This window comes from Chiloscyllium punctatum, chromosome 11, assembly GCF_047496795.1.
Source record: "Chiloscyllium punctatum isolate Juve2018m chromosome 11, sChiPun1.3, whole genome shotgun sequence".
In the NCBI taxonomy this organism is placed as follows: Eukaryota; Metazoa; Chordata; class Chondrichthyes; order Orectolobiformes; family Hemiscylliidae; genus Chiloscyllium; species Chiloscyllium punctatum.
Genome location: NC_092749.1, coordinates 44,211,791 through 44,228,513, shown reverse-complemented (window position 1 = coordinate 44,228,513; position 16,723 = coordinate 44,211,791). Strand labels below are relative to the sequence as shown.

The window sequence follows — 16,723 nt, the reverse complement described above, 5'->3', positions numbered from 1 at the left end:
GAGACTTTTCCTCAGGGCAGGGTTGTCTGGCGCAAGGGTCATAGTTTTAAGATATTAGGAAAAAGGTATAGAGGGGACATCAGAGGAAGATTCTTTACGCAGAGAGTTGTGAATGCATGGAATGCGTCACCAGCAGTGGTGGTGGAAGCAGAGTCATTAGGGACATTTAAGCGACTACTGGAAGTGTACCTGGATAGCAGTGAATTGAGGGGTGCGTAAGTTATTTTATTTTCCATTAGGATTAATCCTCGGCACAACATAGTGGCCCAAAGGGCCTGTTCTGTGCTGTACTTTTTCTTCTTACAAAGGAAAAAAAATAATTTATTTGTGAAATATCACAGTGTGTGCCTCCTCATCACTGTGTATTTTGTCGCTGAGTATGTGTTCCTGGAAAATTACGTTTTGGGATTTTCTGCAGTCTACCTTAACAGTTGAGTAACTGGTGAGGCCAGTGCCTTTTCACAAAGTTATTAATGGCCATGACCATGGAATTGTCTTGCTCATGGTCTACAACAGTCCTGAGTGCCAAAGATCTCTGCCATTTCTTTTTCAGCCATCTGCTTAAATATAATCATCATCATTGCGTTCCTGAGTATAATCTGTATGAGTTGGAATACTTTGTTATAAATGTCATCATCGAATACTTACATTAAGGCGTTGAATATTGCGTTTCTTTATTGAGAACCTATGCACGTAAAACAAATAAATTGTGTGCTTCCCATTCCAAAAAATCCTTCAGGATTACAATTTCTTTCTTGTCATTGTTAATCTCCTAAAACATTGATGTTGAGATTTTGTTCATTTAAGTGCTCAAGATATTGTATTTTTTACATGACTCAGTTAGAGGAGCAACACTGGAGCAAAATGTTTGCTTTAAGAGGAAATAAGGCACATAAATGTACCATTTTCACGGAACCTGTACTTTTGTTTTCAGTGATAATTCAAAAAACAATGCAGGTGTTCCTGTTTTGTCAAGTTGGCTGAAACATACATTGCAGCAGTTGAAAGTCCTGAAGAAAATCCAAGAAAGACAAACAGGTACTTAAAAAAAATCAGATGTACACTTCATTTTTGTAAGCTGCCCTTTGTTATACATACAATACTAATGAGAGTATAAGTGAAAAGTACCTTAGTGCAAAATAAAAATTTCTGATTTTAAAGGAGAGTAAAGCTATAGATCTGTCTGTGATATTATGTTGAACAGTCAAGATTGCTTAACCCTTTAAAAGGTTACCCATCCTTATCGACCTTACAAGATTAAATTGTTATTGGATAAGTAGAACAAAAGTGATGAAAACTTCAAAATATCTCCGAACTTCTGTCACATGTGCATCATAAAATAGCTCTCATCTTGAAGATCTGAATCGGGGTGCAAGAAAAATTAATATTTTTATTAAAGGAAAGAGAAATTTCAAAGTTTCAGTGTGGTTTTAAATTTTATTTAGTTGCCCTTCCTTGATTTGCAGTTTAAGACTTGGTTTAAATGAGCTTCATTGTATGAGCAGATAACTAGAAAGTTTAGAAATTTACAATGTAAAGTCGTTTTACAGGATCACTAGAGCAGTCACAGTGTATCTTTTTCTTTTCTTTCAGAGAACCTCTCCAACACCCACTTTGAAGGAATTGAGATCCCTGAGGTGTTTCAACCTGATGTAAAACCAAAGTATGTAACTTGATCATTAAATAGTTCTATTAAGTTCAAAGTAGCCCTAATTTTCTTCGCCTTTATGATTCATTATAAAATCATAAATTAAAATCACTCCATCCATGAATAAAACCAAAATGAATGTTCACCTTTGTTTTATTTATGGCAATCATTGTTGTACTGCCTATCCAGAGAACCAAGTTTGAGTTCTGTCTTTGTTATCAAATGGTTCTTTCGGGTCATTTGTATTTGATGCTATAAGCTTGTTAATCTATAGGAAATCCTATCTTTTGGCAATCTTTCCATCCACAGGTTGCTCCCAGTACTTCTTGATATCACAGTAAAGATAATCGAGACTTCATTGTTGAGGAAAACATATCAGCATTATGGTGAATTAAATAGCTTTCTCTAATGCACCCATTTGATACAACATTAAACATTTATTCATTAAAGTTCAATAGGCTCAAGATGGGCATGTGATGGCATAATGGTATTATTGCTAAACTGTTAACCTGGAGACACAGGTAATATTCTGGGGACCTGGATTTGATTTCCACCATGGTAGATGTTGGTATTTGAATTCAATAAATACTAGAAAAATACTGGAACAAGAGCCAATTGGAATAGAATTTATTGTCATGTGCACTCACAAGTATGCAGTCAAAGATTTATAATATTGCCTCTTGACACCATCTTAGGTACAGGGTACCTATGCACAGATCCTTTAAGTGTTATGCCAGAATTGAAAAAGTAGATAATAAAGATGAGCATGGGAATACAGAGATTAAAAAGTCCAGAATAATAAAAAGTATATTTAAAATACTCCAGTTATAGTCCTTTTTCACTAGGAGTCTCACTGGATTTCTGAACACAAGGCCTCACTGCCTCCATGTTCTAACCTCTGTCCCAGACTTCCCTCTAGGACTCATTCTTCCAGCTGGCCCCTGCTTTCTTTGCATCCTTCTATGGGCTCTGGCTCCCGCTCACTCTGTTCCCGCTCGAGGCTCTAGCTGCGATTTACTTCCTGGACTCGACCCACACTCGCTCTGGTCCCGCTCCCGCGCAAGGCTGGTTTTGGACTCAGTTCTTTATTTCACCCTAGTAGGGTACTTTAAGAAGTCAAAAGTTGAAAGTGACGGGAGGAAAAAAAACTGCAAGAGAGATACAAAAGAAAGGAAGAGGAACTGGCAAGCAGAGGAGCTCTAGCTGGAGCATCTTACAGTATCATCATCTTAATTGGAAGAATAATGATGACCATGAATCCGTCATCAATTATCAGGAAAAACCCATTTGGTTTGCTGATTTCATTTAGGGAAGGAAACTGTCATGCTTACTTGGTCTGCCCTGCATATGACTCCAGACCACAGCAATGTGGTTGACACTTAACTGCCCTCTGGCAATTGGGGATGGACACTAAATGTAGGCTAAGCCAATGATTCCATCCTGTGAACAAATTTTAAAAACCTTGAAGATTGTTCCTAAAAAGCATTTTCTTACTGAGGTATTTTTTGCAGTGGTTTCTCATTTCTGTCAACAGGAATCCTTTCTCAGAAAGCATCAAAGGGATGCTTACAACCTTGGCTACAGCAACATTCAAAGTGGGTCTGAAGGTTCATCCCAACGAGCAGGACCCACGAGTGCCTATGATGTGCCGGGGCAGCTGTGCATATACAATACAAGCAGTAGGTGAGCCTCAGTGATGCATTTCTCGATATAAATTAGGATGTTTATTTAAATGTTTTATCAACAAAATTAAGTGAAATTACTTTTAATAATCAGCTATGTTTGCAAGTAAGCTGTTGTCTGAGTCATAACTTTAAAACCTTGTTGACTTTATTCTCTAAAACTGACATTAACTAAGAGTTGTACCTTGTATACAATTTTAACATTAGTACAGGCATCTGAAATTAATGGCTCTGTAGTACAGAACTTAAAAGCTGACCTCTTATCTCTTTTTAGCAATGTTCAACAAGACTAAAGTAAACATTTAGGATGGCTTTATTCTTACCTTTCCAGAGCGTTTTCTAGCAGATGAAGAAAAGCCACTGTTTGGTCACCTACCATGTAGGCAGGTAGGAATGATGAAGCTTTTCATATAATTATAAGGACTGTTGAGCAAACAATGAATTTGAGATTATATTGGAAAATGTAAACAGCTATTGACATTTTTTCTGAAAGTATTTTAAAAATGCTGAAGACTAATTTGTCAACAGTCCGACTGGGAAAAACCTTACCATGCAAGATATATCTATAAGACCATAACCATAAGAAGTAGCAATAGGAGTAGGTTGTTTGACCCCTCAAGCCTATTCCGCCATTCAATAAAACATAACTCATCCGGCATTCCTGGCATCCACTTGTTTAGTAACCCTTGATTCCTTGACTGATCAAGAATCTATTTTTCTCAGCCTTAAATATACCCAAGGACCTTTCCCCATACTTCTATGTGGCAGGGATTTCCAAAGACATTCAGCCCTCTTTATTCTGAGGCTATGTCCTCTGGTTCTTGACTCTCCCATGAGGGGAAACATCATCTCAGCATTTACCCTGTCAAGTCCTCTAAGAATCCATTATGTCTCAATGAGATCATTGTTGATCCTTCTAAATTCCAATGAGTGAGTCCTAACCTGTTCAACCTTTGCACATAAAACAATCGTTCCATACTTGTGATCATTCTTGCGAAGCATCTCTCAAGTAACTCCAATGAAACCCTTCCTTAAATAAGGGGACCAAAACTGCTCTCAGCACTTCAGATCTGGTCTCACCAGCACCTTGTACAATTGCAGTAAGACTTTCTCACTCTTGCACTGCAACCTCCTTGAAATATGGGCCAGCATTCCATAAGCCTTCCTGATTACCTCCTGCGTCTGTGTGCTTGCTTTCTGTGTTTTGTGTACAAGTACCCTTTGTGTTACAGCATTGTGTAGTTTTGCTCCATTTAAATATTACTGTTTGTTTGTTCTCCGTTCCAAAATGAGCAATTTTATATTTTCCTACACTATACTTGCCAACTTATTGCCCACTTATTTAACATAACAATATTTCTGTTGTTTGTATCCCTATCATAACTTGCCTTTCTACCTGTTTTGGTTATCTCTAAATTTGGCTACTGTCGATTTGATTCCTTCCTCCAAATCATTAATATATTTGGGGGAACCAGTGGAATCTCACTGGTTACAGATTGTCAATCTGTGAAAGAACCTCTTATCCCCATTTGCTGTTTCCTGCCCATTAACCACTCCTCTGTCTACTGCAATATATTACCTCCAACATTAAGAACTCTTGTCTTATGATTTAACCTTTTGTGAGGTCCCTTGTCAAATGTCTTCTGGAAGTCAAATTACTACATATCTTTTGGTTCACCTCCATCTATTATAGGTTAAGTTTGCTCGCTGAGCTGGAAGGTTCATTTTCAGACGTTTTGTCACCATACTAAGCAACATGTTCAGTGAGCCTATGGACGAAGCTTTGTCCGGAGGCTCACTGAAGATGTCACCTAGTATGGTGACGAAATGTCTGAAAATTAACCTTCCAGCTCAGCAAACCTACATCCAGAACCTCAACCTGAGTACAAATCTTCTCAAACCATGCTCTATCTATTATGGTTGATACTTCCTCAAAAAACTCTAATAAATTAGTGAGACACAATTTCCCTTACGTGAAGCCATGCTGACTCTGCAAGGTTAGATTATGATTTTCCAAATATGCTGCCTTTACTTCCTTATTAATTGATTGCAACGTTTTCCACCTATTCAGCCTGTAATTAACAGTTTTTTCCCTTCCCCACTTTCTGAATTGGGGTGAAATATTGGCAGTTTTCCAATTATCCAGGAATTATCCTGAAACCAAGGATTTTATAAAATTACAACTAAATCATCCACTATTTCTGTCGCTACATCTTTTAGGGTGCTATGATGCAAGCCATCAGGGTCAGAGGATGTATCTGCCTTTAGCTTCATTAGTTTGGCTAGTACTACTTGTGATGGTGATAATTCTTAAATTCGCCTCCCTTATTCTGAAATATTAATGGGATGTTCGAAGTATCTTCCACTGTGAAGGCTGGTGTAAATTATCTCTTTAACTCCACTCTCATTTCCTTGTTCCCCATAGCTATCTCCCCAGTGGCATAGCCTCAGCCTCCAAGTTTGTTCTGCTGTTTTTAAACTTATTTGTATTTTTGTTTGGTGTAAAGAATTATGATAGTTGGTCTTTGGAAAGTGCTCCAAAATTTAATTCATATAAGTGGTTCCAGAAATTATGCATCTTCCTGTAATATTTTAACTTGTCAGGTATTGGCTTTGAAATGTTTTAGGATGTTCAAAGGTCATAAATGCACTACCTGAATTCAAATTATTTTACTCTTTCTGTTTGAGCTATATTTTCAGAACCTTCATCATCTAGAATTGTGTTTTATAGGATGACTGTCTGAAGGCATTAACTCGATTTGCCGCATCGCAATGGACTGTAAGTTCCTTGCCTGTGGTTCAGAATCAATACACTCGACTGTTATCAGGTTTGTGTGGTGTATCATTTGAATGTTTGAATAAGTGTATACCACTATCATTATAACTTTATTTGCAAGTCATTTGTCACTTTTGATGTTAATTGAACGTAATTAAAATGAAATTTTAATGAATTGGTCTGCAGTATTTGGCCTTGTGAAAGGCAACTTAGTTTTCTATGCATTTTTTCCCTTTCTCAGTTCTGATACCTGATGATGATAAGACTCATATCTCTCCATCTATTCTTGATGTTGACATGTTCCATTTATTGGTAAGTGACTGTTTTCTTAACTGTTTAATTTGTGTGATTATTCACTGAGCCTAGGTTTAGTAAGTGAATAGTTTTGTTTTAGTTACTTGGAAGTACTATTGATGTGTGTACAAAACCATTTTGATATTCTTCTTCTTGTTCCCGAAAATGGTTTAGAGTTTCTTCAAAACTTTCCTAATATTAATAGAAAGGTTACATCCATTCTTAAGAGACATTTAAGATAGTAGCATCAATCTCTTCAGTTTGTGACGTTGATTTTAGAAAACACATCAGGGTTTTTCTATTGCGTGAAGTCACTGATACTCAGGGTTTCTTCAAATGTCATCTTTATTTTTGAATCAAATTTGAGTAAAATCATATCCTAAATTATGCTGCCAAGTACAGTTTCCTTAACTAAACTTATAATCTCTCAGTTTTATACCCCTATTCCTTTTCCTCTTTCCTTAATGATCTTATTCCACTGTCAGATCTTGCATTGAATTTGTCATCCTGCCTTGTGTTGTCTACTGAGCATAGGAACGTTTGGAGTCAGTGACAGTATTTTGGCAGTAAACCTGTTATAGCATTTTGAACATCAATAGGCTTTAAAGGTTTCCTTTCAAGCACTTGAATTGACTTTTTTTTGCTACCCACTTTGACAATTATTTGGCCCTTGGAGTTCATGCCAACTCTTTGTAGAGCAATCCATTTAATCTCATCCCTAACTCTGTCCCTTTAGGTGTGGAAGCTTATTTCCATTGTATCTTTCTATTTTGTTTTGTATTCTATTTGTCCTTGCTCCCACAACCCTCTGTAAGCAGTGCCTTGCTGGCCATTACTACATGCTAATATTTGGAAGAAAAGTCTTTCTCCTATTTCTCCTGCATCTTTTGCCTAAGACCTTACATCTGTGTTTCTTCATCTTTGTGGTATCATTTTGGAGTCATTCATATTTTGGCAGCTGTCCATTTTGCAGCCAACTGCCATTTTACTTATGATCTTTTTGATTTGATTGTTCAAAGCTCTATTTCCTCATTCTTCCCTCTAAAATATGGTTCCCATAGCATTTTTTGTAACACTTATTCTCCCTACAGGTGAGCCTCGTGCTTTCTTACCCAGCTGTGCACTGCCAAGATTTCACAGGAGTTAGCTTAGCTGTTGGTCACCTTCATCTCTTCCATCTGGTTACCGCAGCACACATTGTACAGATTTTACTGACATCTTCAACAGGTAATCAAAGAAAACTAACTTGAAAATGTTTCTTTATTCACAGCAAATTTCCTCATCTAAGAGATTATTCTTATGAACCTTTATTGCACTCACTCCAAGGCCTGTTATGTCCTTTCTGTCTCCCTCATTAAGGTGGTGCTTCATTAAGACTTTATACAATTTAAACAAGGCTTTTCCATTTTTATACATTAATTGCTTTTTAAGAAATTAAAAAGCTGGCATAGAATTTGCTTCCCTAATAACTTGATATATTTGCATGTTAAGTTCATGTGATTTATATACAAGCTTGCCTTGCCCATCTGTCTACATTTTCCAGACTATCCATTTAAAACAGGTTGTGGTTTTGTTTCCTTTCCAAGGTTAATTTCAGATTTCCCACCTTTTTGTTCCACCTGTCATCAATCTTAACTTTTAGTATCCTCCCATTGTAGCCTCTTTGCTACTCCCTACAGCTTACTTTTGCATCTGATTTTGTGTCATTAACAAATATAAGTCCTAGATGTATATCATAACTAGCTGAGACCTAAGCAATGATTCTTATGGTATCCTCCTAATTACAGTCTACAAAGATGGACTGATTCATTGGTTATCAGTCGGAACAAATTTTCAACGCGTGGGCCATATTTGAACCTCCAATTCCTCCCCTCCCCAATGCAAAAAGGACTCCGTCTTTGTCTTCATTCTTCTTGGCAAATGAATATATCACATTTCATTTAATTGTTAGCTTTAAAATTATATTATTTTGCATGTTTAAATGAACTTAAAATATATACAGCACCAGGTTATAGTCCAGCAGGTTTATTTGGAAGCATGAGCTTTCAGAGCGCTGCTCCTTCATAAGGTACCTGTGGAACAGGATCATAAGACACGGAATTTATAACAAAAGATTACAGTGTCATGCAACTGAAGTGATATAATTGAACAAACTTAGATTACTGTTAAGTTCAGTTGCACGACACTGTAATCTTTTATAAATTCTGTGTCTTATGATCCTGTTCCACAGCTGCCTGATGAAGGAGCAACGCTCCGAAAGCTCGTGCTTCCAAGTAACCTGTTAGGAGAAATGAGAACTGCAGATGCTGGAGATCAGAGTCGAACAGTGTGGTGCTGGAAAAGCACAACCGGTCTGTCAGCATCCAAGGAGCAGGATAATCAACGTTTCAGGCATAAGCCCTTCATCGGGAATGAGGCTTTTGGGCTGAGGGGATGAGGCTGGGGAGGTGTGGTAGCTAGGAATGCGATAGGTAGATGAAGCTGGGGGTGTAAGTGATAGGTCAGAGAGGAAGGTGGAGCAAATGGGTAGGAGAGAACATGGACAGGTCGGACCATTCAAGAGGGCAGTGCCGATATGGAAGGTTGGGACTGGATTAAGGAGGGGAAGGGGAAGTGTTGAAACTGGTGAAAAGGCTGAAGAGCATCAGGGCAGAGGAGATGACCTGGGGGGGTGCAGTAAGAGAGAGACTTACAGAGATCCTTGTAGAGAGAGGACAACTTCTTCAAGGTAGGTGACCTTCGAAGAGGCTTTGCAGTAAGGTTATAATCAACCTGTTGGACTATGACCTGGCGTTGTGATTTTTAACTTTGTCCACCCTAGTCCAGCACCAGCTCCTCCAAATCATGTTTAAATAAGTAACTTGTCTCCATGGTTTACTACTTCTAGAGGAAAATACTATGGACCAGGAGAGTGCTGATGGAGATGAAGAAGCTGCTGCCTTAACATTGTATGACAAACTCAGGCAATACTCAGGAAGGTAAGATGCAATTCAAGTCATGTATTGCTTTTGCAGCTCTGTAGAAACATGGGATTCTGACACATGAACTGTGGAAATCTAAATTGAAAATGCATTGCCGGGTTTAGCTCCTTGGGATGTTTCATTGCATTTTGAGGTGCTATGTAAGTTGCTGCAGTTCAGTTTGAGAACAGATCTTTTGAATGGGACCTTTATCAAGGATACTTGCCATCCTATATCACCCTTGAATTATGTAAATACATTGGTTTTCTTGAACCTTGTCTGTTAAAAAGTTTCTTGGTTAGCTTGAAATCTAGGGAAGTGAGTTAATCTCCATTATGGCAGCTTGAGAATTTGAATTCAATTTTGAAAATAATTTGTAACACAGAAGGCTCTGGTAAGAATGATCATGAAGCTGTTGGATTGTCATAAAAATCCAATTGGTTTTATAAGGTCCCCTTTTCCTATGTCTGCCATCAGTTCCATGCTAACATGAGCGACTTTGAACTGTCTAATAGGACGATGAAACTGCTGGAAAGGAACAAAACTGAACTGAATTATATGCTACCTAATGAGACAAGGCAGCTTGTATGTACACCCCCTTTCTCATTTCTGGAAGAATCCAGCATTTTGTTATAAAAGTAGAACCTGAAACATTTGCAACCATCTTAATCCATTGATCAGTAGGTGATCCTTGTTGACCTCCTTCTGAGGAGCTAACCATTGTAACTGCCAGTCTTTGGCCAGTTTAGATTAGATTAGATTACTTACAGTGTGGAAACAGGCCCTTCCGCCCAACAAGTCCACACCGCCCCGCCGAAGCGTAACCCACCCTTACCCCTACATCTACATCTACATTTACCCCTTACCTAACACTATGGGCAATTTAGCATGGCCAATTCACCTGGCCTGCACATCTTTGGACTGTGGGAGGAAACCGGAGCACCCGGAGGAAACCCACGCAGACACGGGGAGAACGTGCAAACTCCACACAGTCATTCGTCATAACATCGAATGGCTTGTCACATTGGACCCAGCCATGACCCATTATAATGAAGAAGTGTTCAAAAGCTAGCTGCCACTTTGTGTTCTTGGATAGATGCAAATGAGCATCTGTCTAACAATCTAGAAAATAGACTCACACATGTTTTGTCCTCAGCAGGACAAATCCAACTTAGCCTCACTGCTCCATTCAGGAATGCTAGAAGGACAATGGATAGATCCATCAGCAATGATAATGGCAAATTAGCCACCAGTTCGTTGGTGCACATCATTATGGAGCATAGATTTTCAGTGCTATTGGCAGGTAGCTTTTAGACCTTGTGCTTATTGTCTCCCAGTGTGCAGGATTCCGCTAAAGCGCATGGTTTCTGACTTTGTTGTAGTCTTGGTCAAAACATAGACATGAGATGAATTCATAAGGTGAGGCGAGCATGGGATGCATTGAAAGAATCCAAAAATAACTTGTATTCATACAGTGACTTTACTTTCATAAAGTGCTTTACCTAATTAGCTGAGGCACAAGGAGATTTGAGGACATATGAATTTTTTAGCAGCATCATACAGGAATGAAGATCATTTGAGAGGTGAAGATATTTTGAGAGAAAATTCCAAAGCTTTAGGCCCTTGGAAGCTGAAGGCGTGGCCACTAATAATTAAAATCAAGAATCTTTGAGGTCAGAATTGGAAACACACAAATTTTTTGGAGATTGTGTAACTGGAGGACATCACTGGGGGAGGGACAAGGCCATGTCAGGATTTGTGAACAAGGATGAGAATATTAAAACTGAGGCATTGTTTAACTCTGAGCCAGCGTAGGTCAGCAAGCAGTGTGATGGGAGAACAGGACTTTGTGCCAGTTAGCAGTTTGGATGACCTCAAGTTTAACTAGTTTACTATTAAAGCATAATTTGATTAAGTGACACTAAAGAGTGCTAGAAAAATTGTCAGACTTGGTACCTTGCATGATGGAAGGTGGTTCTAGTTGTTGAAGCCAATCATCTCAGCCACAGGACTTCGCTGCAGGATTTCCTCTGGGCAGCAACTTCAGCACAAATATTTTTAGCTACTTTATCAATGACCTTCCATTGAGCATAAGTTCAAAAGTGAGGCTGATGCAGGCAATTGCACAGTGACTTCGTTCATGGTTTAAGCCTGTGCACAAGGAGACCTGGACATTGTAAATGGCAAATAGTGTTTGCAAAACATGTGTTAGGCAATGTCCATTTCCTACCAGAGCAGGTCTTAACTGCCTCTCTGTGACATCAAGTGGCATTCCCTATGCCTACTCTCACCTATACTATCCTAAGGGTTACCACTGACCAGAAAGAGGTTTGGAGCAAATTTCTGCAGATGCTGGAATCTACACAGAAAACTAAAAATACTGGGAATCACAACAGGTCAGACAGCATCCATGAAGAGACAGCAAGCTAGTATAGATGACTCTTCATAAAAGCTTGTGGTTTTCAAGCGAGTGAGCACGACTGGTTAAATATATTCAGTTGCTACTGAAACAAGTCAGATACTGGTTATTCTTAAATAGAATTATTAACCAACTCATTCATCCATTCAAGTGCCTGGATATGTGCAACTTTAACAGTACACATGAGCTTTAACATGATTCAGAACATTACTTTGAAAGACTGAAATAACTCTCTCTACTGTACCTTGGCAGGTGTGTATACCAATCTACAGGATGCTCTGCAATGAATGAACAAAGATTTTTCAGTAGCGTCTCAAGCCTGCAATCTCTAGAATCTAACAAGACAAGGGCAGCAGGTTATGGAAGCTCCAAGTTTCCCTCCATTATCCTAGCTGGGACATTCCTTTTGTTAGTTCATAATATGGACATCTCTATGTTTCAGCGTGATGTGGTATTATTTTCACCTTGTAGCCTGCAGCTGCTTTTTAAAGAAAGGGACCTCAAGTCCTTGTTTAGGACAGCCACATCGCAAACATAATGGAAATGCGGACTAAAAAAAAGCTTGTAATTTTTGCAGACCAAAATGGTCACTTTAAAGCAGTCAGCTCTTTGTATTTATTTGCATGTGCCAGAATTATTATTTATAAAATAAGTTTTATTTCACTCTGGCCAGTAACAGAACTGTAATTTGCCATCTTTAAACCAAAATATGATTATTTCTGCAGATTTGTTTTTGCAAATTTTGAGCCAATAATGTAGGTTCAAATTTTTGTATTGTTACTAATGCATTCTCTTCTCCCTCTATCACTTTGTTTCATTTAATTCAAACAGTTTCAAGAGTTGACACTTTGTATCAGAATATATGATTGCATTTGGCTTGTTGAAGCTTTCTGACTTATAAAATGCTCCATCTGGTGGCTTGGATGAGAAAATAATTAATATTCACTTGGTTGGGAGGCTTACATGAAAGACTGGTGGATGGGAAATGAATATTCTACTTTTGGTCTGCAAGCTTTGAAATGTAGAAACAAACTATTTTAAGAATGTAAACTGTAACATTTATTAATTTTCAGCATATTAGTGCACTCAGATTTTTTGAAGACTTTAATTTTATATTGTGCATTCATCTTGTAATTTTTAAAACTTTATTGATGGGAAATGGGTGTCACTGGCTTGGCCAGCATTTCTTGACCAGCCCTAATTGTCCTTGGGAAGGTGGCCATGAGTTGTCGTGTTGACCTACTGCAGTCATTTGAGATGCAGGAACATTCTACCCTTAAGAAAGCAATTCCAGCCGTTTTCAAGATTTTTAAAAAAATTTTGAGCATAACTTGTTCGGAAGCGCATGCTGTCTGTGTCCTTTTCAGATGGTAGAGGCTGTGTGTTTGTAAAGTGTCATTTGAAGCAGCTATGGTGAGTTGCGACACCTTACAGATGGTATACACTGCTGCTACTGTGTGTTGCTGGTAAAGCTATTGAATGTTGATAGTGGATGGTATGCTGGTCAAGACGTCTATTTTGTTCTGAATTGTATTGAGCTTCTTGAGTATTGCTTTGAGCTCCACCTATCCAGGCAAGTGGAGAGTGTTCTACCTCATTTCTGACTTGTGCCTTGTAGACAATGGACAGCCATTGGTGAGACAGGAGATGAGTTAATTGCAGTAGCATTGCCTGCCTTTAACTGCTGTTGCAGTTATTTAGTTACAGGATTCATCCAGTTCAATTTCTCATCGGTGCTGCCAAGGTTGTGATTGTGATGGATTCAGTGCTGGTAATATGATTCAATTGCAAAGGGATATTGTTAGTTTCTCTCTTGTTAGCAATGACCATTGTCCAGCACTATTTTGATATGTATGTTAATTACCACTAATAATCTTGCCCACTGCTGTGCATATAGACACTGACTGCTTCAGTATCTGAGGAGTTGCAATTGATGCTGAGCTTTTTCCAACCATCAGCAAATACTTTAGCTTTTATGATGGGGGAGGGTAGGTCATTGATAAAAGAGCTGAAGATTGTTGGGCCTAGTACGCTATTCTTGGGCACTTCTGTACTGTTATCCCGTGACAGAGATGATTGACTGGCAATAATCACAAATGTCTCCCTTTGTGCCAGCTGACTCCGACTAGCAGAGTGTTTTTCCATTGATTCCCATTAACATGAGTTTCATTCAGGCTTCTTGGTGCCACACTTGCTCAAGTGTTACCTTTATGTCAAAAGCAGTCACTCTGAACTCATTTCTGGAATTCTTCTCTCTCTGTCCACATTTGGACTAGGTCTGGCAGAAACCAAATTCAACAACAGGGATTAGATATTGCTGAGCAAGTGTCACATGACAGCATTGTCGTTGATCTTTTCTAACACTTTGGTAATGAAACGAAGATTGTTATGAAAGTACAGGGCTGGGCTTTAATTGTCCTGCTTATTGTAGACAAGATTTCCATATTGCCAGTTTGCTTAAGATGCGATTCACTTTTGGAGTCTGAATAAGAACAAGCGACCGGGGGGGGGGGCGGGGGGGGTGGTGTGAAGGTTTTTAATATGCCATTACAAGCAACAAAAGATTAAGGAAGAGATGTTCAAAGCTAACAGGTAGCTGGCCCCACTGGTAAGGCAGTGTGGCAGAGAGAGCAGACAGAAGTAACTTGGTCCAACTGAGCAAACATTGAACTCTGGAAAACCCTGAGGCATAATTAGCTTGGTGAAAATTTGGAGATGGGTCCGAATAAGTTCGAATGAAGTTTCCAGAATCCAGGGCAGTGTAGCCCCAGGAAAGGGATGTGATCAGCCAGAATTAGTACAGACATTGAGGCCGTCCATGATGGAGCGGCTCTTTTAAAGGAGTTTCAAACCCAGATCATCAAGATGAAGAATTGTAATCCCTTGTGAGAGATAAAAAGGCTTGATGCCTAAACCTGTCACTAATGTTTGGAGAAGGTTGCTATGAAATTTCTGAGGTCTGTTGATCATTTTGTTATTTTGATGTGTTCTGTTGACTATCTGATCACTTTTCCTAACCTGTATTTATCTCATGTTAATTCTCGATGTTAGAATGTAAGCTTTTTTTTGTCTTTTGTAAGTTTGTTATTTTATGATATCTTGTTGCTTTATTCTCTGCATTTTCTTAACTTCAAAATAGATCTTTAATTGTCCCAAGTCATAACAACAGATCCCATTGGGATATTCTCCCGGTTTCAGTGTAATTGCAATCATAGAGTCATAGAAACCCTACAGAGTGGAAACAGGTCATTTGACCCATCAAGTCCACAATGACCCTCCAAAGCGTACCCCACCAGACCACGCACGCATAACACCCCACCCCCCAGTCCCTGTAACACTGCATTTCCCATGCCTATCCAAGTAGCCTGCACATCCCTGGATACTATAGGCAATTTAGCATGGCCAATCCACCTAACCCGCACATGTTGATCAGTTGGAAGAAGCAGGAATACCCAGTGGAAACCCACTCAGACACTGGAAATATGCGAACTGTAGTTGCCTGAGGCTGAAATCGAACCTGTATCCCTGGCGTTGAGGCAGCATGCCACAATATTCTGCCATTGCATGCATTACGATGGAACTTTATTTGGGCTTGATTTTCAAGAGGCAAAGTTGCATGTGAAACATTAAACCAATATAACAAAACCCATCAACCAATGGAATTTGTACCAAATAGTTTATAAATAATAATTTGTTCTTCCTGGTTTGAACCATAATTGATTTTTCTAAGCACGTTTGGTGAGGCAAGTTTCTTTCAAATAGGTTTCAGTATAATTGAAACTCAAACAACCTCTTTGAATGTATTGAAAGTAGATTGCAACAGAAAAGGCTGTCAGTACAGTCTGTTCTGATATAACGCAATAGTTCCATTGCTGTACAATCCCGCGTTATAAGAAAATCATGTAATAGCAGCACCATTTAAACTAATGGGAGTGAAATCACGTTATAGCCAATACAGGTAAAGAAAGTTTGCATTCTGCAAATGTTCTAAATTCTTCAATCATGTTACAGACAATTTGTGTTGACGAAATTTGTGTTGCAGCAGAACGGACTGTAGATGAATCGCGAATTAAGATTTGATTACATCGTGAATGCAGTGCTACATATTACTAAACTGTTCAGTCAAAAGTGCACTTTTTTGGGAATGCTCAAAGTGTTGATAGTTCTATTTTTTACCTCCTATAGTGCCTTGAATTCAATGACCTCAGGTTGGCACCTGTGGCAATATATCAAGATTGGTATAATACCCTATCTACGATGTTCAGCCTTGTTCTTTCATTATCTAAATAACGTTCCAGCACCAGTTGAACTGCAAGGTAATTGATTTCAGAATACAAATTACGTCTTGGAATAGTTTGCTTCACCCTCTGCACTTTGAGATTAAGCCTTTTGTCAATGTATTAAAACATGTTTTCAACCTTTTCTCAGATAAACACTGCAAAATACTTCTCAAAGTCCAAATATCCTTTTTATAATCCTTTACTGCAAAATTAAAGCACTACTAACTCAAATACTCAAATCCTTTATTGTAATTCATACAACTTGATTAGTTTTACCAAAACCATAATCATCCTTTTTCGTCCAATACTTGGTGAAAACTACTAAAATCAGGAAACTTCCTATAAAATAATGAAGCTTTTATGATATTGAAATGTTTGTATAGTATTGAAGTACAGAGTTTAACAGTGAACCTGGTTCGATTCAATTTCAGAGAATGGACCACACCACTTTGAACTGTTATGCTGCTATCTTTCCCTCCCAACAAATCTAATGAGTCTTTTCAAAACTGAGAATGATACAATTGAGCCATTGATACAAAGGTAAAATTCATGCATAAGAAGTAATTGTTTACATGTTGGTTGAATAACCTGCGTGATCCTGAAATAAATATTGGATGACTGGTCTTGCCTCAACTGAATAACATTCACCGCCATGAAATTTCTA

The 16,723-nt window shown here is 38.5% G+C and overlaps 1 protein-coding gene across 3 annotated transcripts in view; it reads left to right on the top strand.

The window, feature by feature from the left end:
- Positions 1–16,723, top strand: part of ubr2 (ubiquitin protein ligase E3 component n-recognin 2) — a 144,402-nt gene that overhangs the window by 112,802 nt on the left and 14,877 nt on the right. For all 3 annotated transcript variants that reach the window (XM_072580703.1, XM_072580702.1, XM_072580701.1), the window contains 10 exons: positions 935–1,038; positions 1,594–1,663; positions 3,183–3,331; positions 3,662–3,717; positions 6,062–6,158; positions 6,348–6,418; positions 7,492–7,627; positions 9,288–9,378; positions 15,965–16,095; positions 16,491–16,599. In XM_072580703.1, the coding sequence (XP_072436804.1) occupies positions 935–1,038; positions 1,594–1,663; positions 3,183–3,331; positions 3,662–3,717; positions 6,062–6,158; positions 6,348–6,418; positions 7,492–7,627; positions 9,288–9,378; positions 15,965–16,095; positions 16,491–16,599 (1,014 nt within the window). The remainder of the gene's footprint in view (positions 1–934; positions 1,039–1,593; positions 1,664–3,182; positions 3,332–3,661; positions 3,718–6,061; positions 6,159–6,347; positions 6,419–7,491; positions 7,628–9,287; positions 9,379–15,964; positions 16,096–16,490; positions 16,600–16,723) is intronic.